The sequence below is a fragment of the Esox lucius genome, chromosome 20 (assembly GCF_011004845.1).
Source record: "Esox lucius isolate fEsoLuc1 chromosome 20, fEsoLuc1.pri, whole genome shotgun sequence".
Classification (NCBI taxonomy): domain Eukaryota; kingdom Metazoa; phylum Chordata; class Actinopteri; order Esociformes; family Esocidae; genus Esox; species Esox lucius.
Genome location: NC_047588.1, coordinates 39,581,037 through 39,594,797, shown reverse-complemented (window position 1 = coordinate 39,594,797; position 13,761 = coordinate 39,581,037). Strand labels below are relative to the sequence as shown.

The window sequence follows — 13,761 nt, the reverse complement described above, 5'->3', positions numbered from 1 at the left end:
CCAGACAAGTGATTTAGTATCAATAGTTTGCTAAAAGCTTGCCTGCATTGATTAAATGTCAGCTAAAAGAGGAACAAAATGCAAAACAATCCGAATTTTCTGTGAAGTTATTAAGCAACAAATGTTATGGGAGAAAAGGTATCCTATTTCTCCATGGACTAAGCTAACAGGTTCATTTCCACCACTCACAGACTTAACCCATCTTGTTTTTTGAAAAATTGTGCAACAGTTTTCTAAAAGGAAAGGGGGGACAATACAGAGGCTCTTTGGATGTGAACCTTTTGAGGAAAACCAATTTTTTTTTTACCTAGTGTTTGTTCTAATATTGTTTTTAGTGCCCCTGTCTGTCACAGGCCCTTAGTACCGCCCCCCTGGAGGGGGGGTCTACTAAGGTGACAATTCCACATGTAGAAACTCTGTCTACAAAACACAGGCATGCAGCTACATACTTTCACAGATAAGATTACCTGTTTTCTGTGACAAATGTTTTCCCTGTCTGAGCTTCGTTTGAAACCTTAAGTTGATCATTTGTCTTGAATGTTTCAGTGCCAGCTTCATCTGGGATGGCAGTTACTGGGACTGTAAGTCGGTCTGTTTTATTACCATGTTCCCTGAATTCATCCGCGACCATTGACCCAAAAAGACTCCAGTTCTATTGGCAAGATAAGGACTCTAAGGTGCTCTACTCATTTGACAAAGGTGAAGAGAACCGACACCAGGACAGCCATTACAAAAATAAGACTGAAGCCTTTAAGATTGAGATGAGTTCTGGGAATCTGTCTATCCAACTCAACAACTTAACGCTTCAAGACCAGAACACCTACCTTGTTTTCGCTACAATGTTCAGCAACACTGACAAACCACTCCGAGAGTTCATTAAAGTGTGTCACACCAGTCTGGATGTGGCAGGTATGGTTGAGCTATTTACACCATTACACTCGTCAATGCAGGAAGTCCTAATATGATGTCACATTTCTCTAATGTTTTCTTTGCTTCATACATCTTTCAGCCTGGTTCCCGACCCAGGAGTGGCACCCCCAGATAAAGGTCACATGCTCGATCCAGGGTGGATACCCCCAGCCAAAAGTCACATGTTCTGTCCAGGGCGCAAACCCTGAGTCAGAGGTCACATGTTCGGTCCAGAGCGTACACCCCAAACCAAATGTCACGTGTTTGACCCGGGGTGGGTACCCACAATCAAAGGTCACATGGATCATCCAGGATCAGTCGCAGCGTCAGGTCACCCTGGGACCCTGGGAAGTACAGACCAACATTACACTTGACCCTGACGATGGGATGTACACAGCCTGTGGTCAAGTGCATTTCCCAGAGAATCAGACGATGATGTGCCATATCTTTAACCTCCTCCTGGGAGAGACCGCGAGCAACAAGACCCAGATCAGTGAGAACCTTCACACATCCTCCTGTTGCCTATTTAAATTCAGTTGTTGGTCGTGGTGATAGTAGTGGTGGTAGTGGGCCTAATGATTTCCTACAAAAAAGGTAAGTATTATTTCTTCAGTCTTTTAATGGACAGAAAATTTGAACTACTCACACTCCCCCTGACAATAAGGCACAGAACTACAAAAAATACCTCAGGTGACCGCTGGTCAAGACTGGAGGAGCTCAGAGTTCTTCACAACAGCCTCATTCACTCTGTTTAGCACACAGAACCACTGGATTCTTTACAGAGAGTGTGATTGATGCTGAATGGGTGAAAACAAAGAACATCTACCTAGGAAGTGTGAATACTCTACAAAAAGTTTAGTGTTGTCATGTGTAATGTTAGGATACAAGTTAATCAACTTTTAATGCAGCATTTCATTACCATCGTTGATTCAATGGCAGCATATGATATGCAATTTGTAAAGGGTTAATCCACCCTCAGAAATATAAAGGGAAAGCCTATGGTCTATTAGTCAGAACAATATGTTTCTTCACCCTGATTTCTACGTTATACATGGGAACTCAGAATATCGTGGCACAAGTATAATCACTGTACATCACTGTATAATACACCCCACATTTCATAACACTTTTACAATGATTGTTTATACTCCAGATCACCAAATCAGCCAGTAGATGGTGGGGTAACACTTGTCCATACTGTATATAGTCATAACAAAGTTTACATTTTGTGTCAATGTCTTCAAAAAATACAGTGCATATTTTTTTAAGATTGAGACCAGCAAGATAAAACTACAAGAAACACTCCAGCAGATTTAACTTTAGCCTATTTGCTGCAAGCTGGCTTGACACAAACCACAGCCTATCAGCTAATCAGATACTGCTTACAGTACATAAATATCTGTCCTCTATGACTCACCTCTTCTTCTCAATCTGTCTGACTCAGTGACAGAATGTTAGCTAGACTTTGTTCAATATGCCCTTGCCAGAGAGAAAGTGTTGCATCATGGGATAGCAGTCCACATCACCTCCAACAGATAATCACAGTGATAAATCCAATGGTCTTGTTCTGACCAGAAAATCATAATTCTTATAGGTTAAGAAATATTTGCATAGGGTAAGAAATTAAAATAACATCACAACAAATTTTTTTTTGAGAAGCTGAAAAACCGTCACAGTCCTTATTATAACTAAACTGTAAATCCATACAGGTGGAAGGTGTGGAGTCATGGGTGAAGCTCCAGCAACCAGCGCCACCGAAACCAGTGGTGGTACAACAGGAAGAGAAGAGGAACAACCACTTACTACTGCCCCAACAAGCCAGCCCCCAGGCAGTCCTTGTGTTGATGAAGATGTCGCAACAGCGAATGACGGCCAAGCCACCCCATCCAATCAGGATGGAGCTACACCAGATGAAGGAGCAGGAGAACCAATGGCTGACACGGTGAACAGGCAACCACACCCTGGGAGTGGCGAGACAATAGAGCTTTCAAACATGTCCAAGTCTGGAGACTGATGCGAGGGCAGAGCTTTCAAACACATCAACTTCTGAGTTGGATGCAGTCTGATAAGACAGTAGATAAACCCATGTGTTTCCATCACTTCCTTAAATTATTTTGTCAGATAGTTGCAAAATATGACGTTTATTTCTGGGCGCCATATACACTCACCTAAAAGATTATTAGGAACACCATACTAATACTGTGTTTGACCCCCTTTCGTCTTCAGAACTGCCTTAATTCTACGTGGCATTGATTCAACAAGGTGCTGAAAGCATTCTTTAGAAATGTTGGCCCATATTGATAGGATAGCATCTTGCAGTTGATGGAGATTTGTGGGATGTACATCCAGGGCACGAAGCTCCCGTTCCACCACATCCCAAAGATGCTCTATTGTCATGTTCAAGAAACCAATTTGAAATGATTCGAGCTTTGTGACATGGTGCATTATCCTGCTGGAAGTAGCCATCAGAGGATGGGTACATGGTGGTCATAAAGGGATGGACATGGTCAGAAACAATGCTCAGGTAGGCCGTGGCATTTAAACGATGCCCAATTGGCACTAAGGGGCCTAAAGTGTGCCAAGAAAACATCCCCCACACCATTACACCACCACCAGCAGCCTGCACAGTGGTAACAAGGCATGATGGATCCATGTTCTCATTCTGTTTACGCCAAATTCTGACCATCTGAATGTCTCAATAGAAATTGAGACTCAGGCAACATTCTTCCAGTCTTCAACTGTCCAATTTTGGTGAGCTTGTGCAAATTATAGCCTCTTTTTCCTATTTGTAGTGGAGATGAGTGGTACCCGGTGGGGTCTTCTGCTGTTGTAGCCCATCCGCCTCAAGTTGTGCGTGTTGTGGCTTCACAAATGCTTTGCTGCATACCTCGGTTGTAACGAGTGGTTATTTCAGTCAAAGTTGCTCTTCTATCAGTTTCAATCAGTCGGCCCATTCTCCTCTGACCTCTAGCATCAACAAGGCATTTTGGCCCACAGGACTGCCGCATTCTTTGTAAACCCTAGAAATGGTTGTGTGTGAAAATCCCAGTAACTGAGCAGATTGTGAAATACTCAGACTGGCCCGTCTGGCACCAACAACCATGCCACGCTCAAAATTGCTTAAATCACCTTTCTTTCCCATTCTGACATTCAGTTTAGAGTTCAGGAGATTGTCTTGACCAGGACCACACCCCTAAATGCATTGAAGCAACTGCCATGTGATTGGTTGATTAGATAAATGCATTAATGAGAAATTGAACAGGTGTTCCTAATAATCCTTTAGGTGAGTGTATATAACAGTGTATTCCCTCACCCTGTTCCATCTACTTCTCCAGTGATACTCTACACAATCAGTGCAGTTTAAATGCATTTCATCACCTGACATGTACTGTAGTTAACAGAGCAGTGACACATGAGGACCAGGTTTAGAAGGACACCAATCAACCGTAACATTATGACCACCTGCTTAATATTGTGTAGGTCCCGCTTTTGCCGCCAGAACAGCCCTGACCCGTCGGAGCATGGACTCCACTAGACCTCTGAAGGTGTGCTGTGGTAGCTGGCACCAAGACGTTAGCAGCAGATCCTTTAAGTACTGAAAGTTGCAAGGTGGGGCCTCCATGGATCGGACCTGTTTGTCCAGCACATCCCACTGATGCTCGATTGGATTGAGATCTGGGGATTTGGAGGCCAAGTCAACACCTTGAACTCGTTGTTGTGTTTCTCAAACCATTCCTGACCACTGCAGACCAGAGACACCCCATAAGGGCTGCAGTTTTGGAGATGCTCCGACCCAGTTGTCTAGCCATCACAATGTGGCCCTTGTCAAAGTTGCTCAGATCCTTATGCTTGCACATTTTTTCCTGCTTCTAAAACATGAGGGCAGAACATTCACTTGTTGCCTAATATATCCCACTCACTGACAGGTGCCACGATAATGAGATTATCAGTGTTATTCACTTCACTTGTCAGTGGTCATAATGTTATGGCTGATCGGTGTGTTTGACTTGACTAACTTATAGGGGATATTCTGATATTTGCACCCACCTTGTGGACATTAGCTGAATTACATTGCGTGCACATTCAAGTGCTTTCACTTTTGGTTAACCAGCTTCTAAAAGCTGTACAAGCAGTAATTATTTACATATGTTTCTTTTCTAATAGATAAGAATGAATTGCTTTATGCATAGAGAACCCACTTAGAACATATCATTATTAACTTCTGATAAGCTGTGATCAACTACTACCTCAAACATTTCATAAAAGTAAGCAGCAAGGAAATCTACCTCAGGAGAATTAGAAGGTGCGTTCTTGATAACCTGAATTTTACACTGAAACCTATTCTCATTCAGATCAGCAAAAGAGCTGTTCAAAAGGTGCTTTTTGTGAAGTGTTAATAGTGTAAAACTCCCATGTACACCCTTGTACAGCAGCTATTGGATTCCTACTGTTCTTTAGCTTTAGTCTGGCAGCCAGAAGTTGGCCTGTTTTTTTACCCGTCTCCCAGCAGGATGGATTAACATGAGAAAGTGCATAGTCTGTGTTAAACCCATACTTAGCAGCAATTATATTGTTTAAAGTGGTTCTGTCTCAGTTTTAGGAGTAATTGCCAAGCGCCTTTATTAAATCACAGTCTACTTCAAAGACATGTAGATAGTCTTTTTTTAAGTATAGGATATTTACCCATCACCTTCAAATATGGTTTCCTCAAAAAGAGTTATCTCTAATAATCTTAAAGAACATGTATGTGGGATAGAACAGAATGAGATATAGATTGTGTGCCTGTGGGTTAAAACATTTGGGTTGTCTAGTCCACTGACTCCAGCACACTTGAATCTGTCAAAATAGGTTTGAATCTGGCCCACTGACCTTTGACCCCTCCTGCCCTCGTAACTGTCGCAACTGTCATACCAAATGTTTTATATAACAGTAAAAATGTGAAATTGCAACATCAACAAAATGTTGAGAAAATCTAGATATTTGGTATGTATCCCAAATCTTAAACAACTTGACATACTTCATGGAAAATAATGTGGGTTACTGTTGCGTAGTGAATATCTGAACCTGATAGCCCTTTCAATTCTGTAAAGTCTTCTGCATGCTTCTCCTACTGCCTGGGCTAAAAACATGCTTATCTTTTCTTGAAATTTCACTTCCTTAGATTTCATATAAAACAATATTCTAGCTGACTTATTTCAGCTGCGTGAGTCGTTGATCAATAAGGAACCATAATAATTGTGTGACTGATGTGTGCTGGGTAACACCGTGGTATATCACCTAGTACAAAGACAAAAGGCATAAAGAAATCGAAAGGTTACATGTGTCCCACTGAATTAAGGAAACTCAGGAGCTGAGGTGAACTCAGTTAATTATTATAAAATCGGTTTAGCAAATCTGGACCGCCGTTCAATGCTGTTGGTGATGACCTGACTGGGACAGGGGCACATTTAGGCAAATGTGAGAAAGATACTTTTCGACAAACTGAGATAAAAAAAAAAAAAAAAACGAGTTCAGACGTGTTTTTCCTTGTGTTGTCATATTGTGTGTTCCCATGACTTTCAATTTGGTGAATCTTGTTCCCACAGGATTTCATTTCACCGTGGACCTAATGATTGATACCATTGCTGTCATTTATTTATTGGTCATGTAAAGCCAGGGCGAGGCATGAAGATGTCACAAAAACGTCAAATATATGTTACATGTATTTTACGTGTATGCCATCTATTGAAGTACGTGAAGTACAATGCGTCCAAAAATATAAGTTTCATGTTTTGTCGGGAATGCCAACCAGGCTAACCATTTAGCCTGGTTGGCATTGTCCCCTCCGACCTGGCTGCAAACAGCCTGAATGAGTTTGTTTTCTGCTTAATGAAGGACCAGGGATACATTTCATTGATTTTGTAAGTTGGTTAACTGAAGCTGAACGTGAGTATTGTGAGTGAACTATATGTTTGGTTTGAAGTTGGTGTTGGGAGTTTCACTACGTCTATGATCTTAACAGCATTCAAACACTAAGTGTGTCTTCACCAAATAAATGGTCGGGCCAAAAGAAGCTGTAATCCATGGTTCCATTTAATTCAACACAGAGTTTGAGTCATGCAAGTGATATTAACTCTTAAGTCAGCAAACAACACTTGTCAAAACACTGGTCGTAGCGGTTTCCAACAGGCAACATGACACATTCACATCCCATGTAATAATATGACATATGAGATGAGGCTGCTGTAATGTGGCTGGTGTCAATTTACATGGCAGACGATACATACTGATGGGTAAATTAAATGTCTGATTCAACCGGAGAGCCAAAATGCACTTAATGCCAACTCTGCTCTGAGTCAGACACTGGTTAGACCAGACTTCAAAGTGATTTTTTTTTGTGAGCATAGTGAATTAAATCATAATCTTGTCAAATTACAGCCACAGCTGTCAGCGGATCTGCTGCCTGCAAAGAACCAAGCAAATACTGCCGCATATAACGAGTCCAAGCGCATTAATGACAGAGGCTGACAAATACATTGTTGGCAAATTTTTTATTATGTAGTCTAAAACATATTTTAAAGAACTGTGTGTATATATATATATATATATATATATATATATATATATATATTAAATATGCCCACACACACGCACACACTCAGATTTGTATTTTAAATAATGGTAAAAGGCTTTGGGTGTATGGGCATACAAATCTTCATCCATGGAAGCCACTTTTGGGTAGTTAGACTAGGAGGAAGAACATAACATAGAAGTGATGTACCCCAGATTCAAGTGGCAGTAATAGAGTTGTCGAACGATGTTGTTCCAAAAAGCTTAATTGGTGTTAATTTAGACCAGTGGCCCTTGTTTATTTATACCCATTTTCATTGTCAATGATTCCATTTTAAAGAAATTCTTGATAAGTAATGTTGGCAAGTTCACTTTTCAGAGAACATTAAATCAGCTAAATAGCACTGCTAAAATGTAGCCCTAGGGGTAAAATTTGAGTAGGCCCCAAAGTGCTAAGCTCCTGCCGGTATTGTCCAAATCAGAGAGAGACAAGCTGAGACCTGGCACACTTGTTTATGCAAATTCCACCTACAACAGTATGAGACAACAGTAAAAATTGAATCAATAGATATTATGAAGAATTCTGTAGTTCCTCAGTAAGTTCTATCACTATCATTTAGTATGACACAAGCTGCTGGGTGACGTTTGGGGTAAAACACACAATGAATATGAACCAGATTGACTTGCAGATCCATCATCAGGAGCTGAAATAGGCTTTTGTATTTAAAAATATATAAACAATAAAATGGCAACGAAACTTAAAGCAGTTACATCATTATTTAAGGTGTTTGTTTTTCAGCTGTATGAACATGAGCCAATTGACTTAAAATCTCTATACTGACTGTTATACAGTAAATCTCTATATTGACAGTTTTTCATAAAATTGCAATAAGTGTGTGTTTTAGCAGCCAGACTAACATGGGATTTGTATGTTGTATCAGACATGTTGTACTATTTAGTAAAATGTGTTTATAAAAGAACCACTTGCCTTTAGCAAAATGTTTGTCATTTGGGAAAATCCTCACAGAAACACCGCTGCAACTACACTAATAACCATGGGATTTCCGTGTCTCATGGAAAATGAGATAAGACAGAGTTTGTTTACCCACACATCGGTTCCATGGATCTATGTTTCCTGTGTTTGACATCCTTAATGAGTGTCATCTATGCCTGGTGTAACTAATGGGGGTTTCACATTCTGTTAGCTATCAGAAGTTCAGAGTTCCAACTGCGAGTTTTCACTTGAACGAACCTCCAAGTCCTAATTATCAGTTGGAAACGGATAATCTTGTTACCCAAGTAGACAGGTTATGATGTTACACTGCAACATTTTACCTTTCAAAACTTGTTTTTTGTTTTGCTATCTTGGCAATGTTAAGCAAGCCGACTGACTTCATCATGTTAAATGTTAGCCAGTTCATCACAATGTGAATACAGAACAGATAAACCAACAAGGCATGAAGATGATGTAGTCTACAGAAATCCAACAGAAAATAGAATAAACATGCCCTTGGCTTTGAAAATAGGCATTGCTGGTTTTTGGATTGATCTTGATTTATTTTGTGCCTCCTAACATCTTTTACCTGTGCACATTTAGGATGAGTCATTGTGCTTTTTGATATTACATCAAAAAGCGTGTAGAGCCCAGACTGAGAGAGAGGGAAAGAGAGGGAGGGAACAATAAAGCAGGAGTGTGTGTCAGAGACAGGAATGTTACAGTGTCAAGTTCTATTAAGGATGTGCCGTGTGCGTGACGGTGAGTGTATCTTTCGGGGGAGCGCGGGGTTAAGTCCGTGTTTATGAAACACAGTGGGAGAATAGAGGCGCCCAAGCCGCGCTGACGCACCCACGGTATTTCATGTGTTTTGGGGCCCGTCAGGGCCTGGGCTAAGACTGACTGATGGGAACTAAAACCCTCAGCCAGGATTTGGCCTCTCTGCCAGTGGAACGGTGCTCGACGGAAAGCAGCTTTGAAGGGATTTCTCCTCTTTATTGTTTCGCAGGGGAAAAGGGGAGAAGCAACGTTAAGCTGTAAAACAAACTTCCTAGAGAGGGGACTGGGCTGGAAACACAAGAGGCTGATGAAACACAAACAACAACAGGGGACCTGGTGCGTTAGCATCCAATGCCCCAGAGGGAGGGGGGTATTCACGCAGAGATATGACCCAGAGGGGGGGGGGGTATTCACGCAGAGATATGACCCAGAGGGTGGGGGTTATTCACGCAGAGATATGACCCAGAGGGAGGGGGGTTATTCACGCAGAGATATGACACCGGACTGAGACGTACTCTTGTGTTGTAACATGTTGTTTGCAGCACTTTTATTTCATTTCTCTCCACAGTAATCCTCTGTGGGCCAATTGTTCCAGGACAGTGTGTGAGTATTGTTCAGTATCACCCTTACCACATCTTGCCCTCCAAGCAGGGCCCCAGGGCCCCAGGGCAAGGCCTAGAGGTGTGTCCTGTATCCCCCACACCCCCCCCCCTACCTGGGACTTCTGGGCCCCTTGTCCCTGGTTCCCATGTCTCGGTCGGGATTAATCCCCTGAACCACAGGTGTGATAATCCCAAACAGAACGGCCCTGCTGAACACAGGGACTGACAGCGACAGGGCCCCAGTCCGCTTTGATCAAGGGGCCAACAGCTGCGCTTCACTTTATCCCCGCCGACCAGGCCTGGGCCGGGCCAAAGAGGCAGCAGGGGCCAGCCCGTAGAGACAGCAGGGCGAGGACTCCTAAAGTAAGACAGTGGACATGGAGTGAGGACAGGGGTTAGTATCTGTCTGACTCAGGGTTAACTCCATCAAACACCAACAGAGGATCATCATACTGTGTGACACCATCTTTCTCTGATGGTATCCTGCAAGCCCGTTTGCGCGACACAAGGCATCCCTGCTGCCAGTTTGACTGTGGGACTCAGCAGTACATGCAAGGAGACGCTGGAAGCCAGCGTGACGGATGGCTCCGCTCGGGCCGACCCAAACCGCGGACGCTCCGGCGTCACCCCGGTGAGCGTGCAGGAAGGGAGTGACATCACCGTGAACAAGGAGCAGCAGCGTAGCGGGGGAAACGGGAGGAGGGCCCTGGGACATTTCAATAGCAGGATGCGGGGCCCAGGGGAAGGCCCAGCGACGTCTCCACAGTGAGGCGTGAGAAAAGGAGACCTCGCTGCCCACAGCCCCTCTCTCTGTTGGTCAACAGTCAGCCCCGTCCGTCACAGCATTGTACAGGCCGACAGGAAAGCAAAACGCTGGTGGCTTTGGAGCCCACTTAACCAGGGACTAGTTTCAGGCAGCGTCCTGGTATTTACCCGGGGCTGACATGCGATTCACTTTCGTAGCTATCCAAAGACAAACGTAAGTCACTCGAAGAGTGTCTGCTAACTGACGGAAAATGACACATGGACATTTTAATAACAGTTATACCAACCACACCAGACCCAATTACAACCAAAACAATCCAACTGAATGATTCATGTTCTTATTATAATAATATGCGGTGTTCCGCTGTCCGGACCATTTGACTGTGAGCGTGTACAGAAACAGAGTGAGGATAAGCCCAGGAGGTTGGGTCACAGATTACAGTGTTATTTTAGTGATTAATTGTAAACAGTACTGACAGTTATTGTAACCATGTTGAGACCTACTCTATCTGCTTGACTTGGGGTGTTTTCTGTTTTTTTTGTGTGTGTGTGCGTGCATGTGTGTGAGAGTTTTACCCCAGACGAGTCTGATTCTGGGCGTGATATGACAGTAATTAAATCAATAGGCTTTTTACATAACTTAAACCATTAAGTCGGTCTTTGTCTGTGTCCGTCGGCGTGACAACGGAGATAGACACTTCCTGATAAGGAGGAATCATAAAAATCCCACTAAAGAAGATGCCATTTTTCACTCTGTCCAGTAGAGGGCAGCACACCCCATCCAATCCTCTTACACTCAGCTGTCACAGGCTGTTGGGACTGAGAGGTCTGGGCCAAGGAGAGCCATTCACTACAGCTATCTGCGCGTTAGCATATCCTCCGAGCTTCCCTGTCGGCTTGTGTGTCTCACACACACCCACACACAGACTCGCAGACACACGCTTGTGCATGTGTTTCACATGAGTGAACGCAACAGGTAAGATTTGGGCAAGTTGAATCAGTGTGAATCAGCTGTGTATGAAACAACAACGAGTCAAGCTTGGATAGACACACACACATTTCTTCATTCTTGTTGGAACAGGAAAACAGATTTTTCATGTTCCTAAAATTAATCCCGATTCAAACATTATTGCCAACTTTATATTTAACACTAAACCTGACCCTTATGTACCTCTTTTGTTGGACCAAAATAATTATTCTCCTTCCAACATTTTTTTTTTCCTAACCCCTTAACTTAACGCGAACTTAACCCTAAACCCCAATCCCAATCATTAAACTGCAAATGTGATGCTTAACATAACCCTGGAAGTAAGATGATGAAATGTCCCAATGAGATTCTTGTTTTACTGTTCTTGTGGGGATGTTTTGGTGCTCGGCCTATAGCAAACCTGTAGGTGGACACACAAACACACACAGACAGAACTGCCATCAGTGTGGACTAGAAGTCTTGTACCCATGATTTATAGCACCTAAGCCTAAATGTCAGACTGGCTCTAACCCTTTCCCTAGGCATAACCTGAACCTAACCCTCACTGTTAGGTTGTAACAAAGTGTTGTCTTGCAATTGTTATGCTTCAGGCCAGGTTGTCACTGTAAATGACAAGTTAGTTCTCGATCGACTTGCCTGTTTATGAAATAAAGGTTGAATAAATTAAATGAAAAAAACATAAACGCCTTAATGCCGAACCCTGAGTCTTAATTCGGTCCCTAAACCTAACCGTTAGTTATAAAAATGTCAAGACTTAAACTGGTCGTGAGTTTGATGGCAATTCAATCATGCACACACACACTTCAGGTTTGCTCACTTTAAAGATGAGCTGGCCAGTTGATTAAAATGGACTTAAGCGTCCCCCTGTGCGTATTGCAGTAATAGTAGACTTAAACAACATGTCAGTCCCCATAGAGACAGTGGACAGTGATCCGAAGATCCAGCCAGGGCCCCTTCCTGTGAATGGGCCAGATATTGACTGACAGAGTTGGCTGAATGGGTTAATGGAGGATAGTCTGTAATCACGGTCAGGCCGTGGTCCCAATGGCTCACTATTTAGTGCCCTACTCATAACCAGAAGCCCACAGGAAATAGGTTACCGTTTGGGATGAGTCTGATGAAGACCTGGAAGTCTGTGACTGGTCAACTCCGTGACAGAGAGAGGTCGCCCAGTTTCTCTGGGGTACCCCGTGTTCACAGGCCAAATCTATGGCACTGATCCACCCCCACGGGGAGATCTTTCACCGGTCTTTATAAAGACAGAACAACTTGAGGAAGAAGCTTCCTGTCGGTCTGTTGTATGGACAACACTCTCCCTGGGCGCTTTCTCATGGCAGTGTTTCTGTGTGTGTTTGTGTGTTTGTGTGTGTGCGTGAGGATTGTGGATATCTGTGTGTGTTTATGTGTGTAGAGAGAGAGAGAGAGATACAGAGAGTTGTGTGTGGAGAGAGAGAATGTGTGCCGCGAGGGGTACAGGATAAAGACTGGACAAGGATGTCCTATCATAAAGTGACCATTACAGCAAAAGCTAGAGAAGGAAAGAGTCTGTGTTTGTGAGTGTGTGTGTGTGTGTGTGTGTGTGTCTGTGTGTGTGTGTGTGTGTGTGTCTGTGTGTGTGGGGGGGGGGGGGTGGAGTGTGGGTTAGCATGTGTGGGAGTGTGTGTAAATACAGATCCTCACACCACTGCACCTTTTTCTTTCCTTTCCAAAAAAGTTAAGAGTGAGGAACAGAAGGGTTAATATTAAGAGACCACTGCAAATTGAACACTTCTGTTCCTCACTCAAAACTTTCCTTTTCAACTTTTTTGGAAAGAAAAGAAAAAGGTGCAGTGGTCTCAAAACATTTTTCAGAGCTGTATAAACAAAATGTAAATAACTAGTGAGAGACAAAAAACTTGGGATGGTTGTGTCTTTGAGTGTATCTGTGTTAAGAAGGGAAATCATGCTGAGGATCTCACTTTAACAAGAAGCTATATCTGCTCTGGGGTAAACTAACCCTCACCCTGCCTTTTGGGATGAGTGTATGTGTGTGTGTATGTGTGTATGTGTGTGTGTGTGAGATTTTGAAGATTTTTGGGAATGAAGACAAAGAAGCCTTTCTCATGGATGGGTCACAGTTAACAGGAGCTGTGACCAGAGACACAATTCCCAAATGACCCGTTTAAGACCGGGAA

General features: G+C 43.0%; 1 protein-coding gene across 1 annotated transcript; it reads left to right on the top strand.

Moving 5' to 3' along the window:
- The first annotated feature begins 532 nt into the window (after positions 1 to 532).
- LOC117593488 lies at positions 533 to 10,172 on the top strand. The gene is made up of 4 exons (XM_034288877.1): positions 533 to 909; positions 1,010 to 1,402; positions 2,626 to 2,851; positions 10,034 to 10,172. Exons 1-4 carry the CDS (start codon positions 564 to 566, stop codon positions 10,170 to 10,172), a joined length of 1,104 nt encoding a protein of 367 aa, XP_034144768.1. The 5' UTR covers positions 533 to 563.
- Positions 10,173 to 13,761: the final 3,589 nt, after the last annotated feature.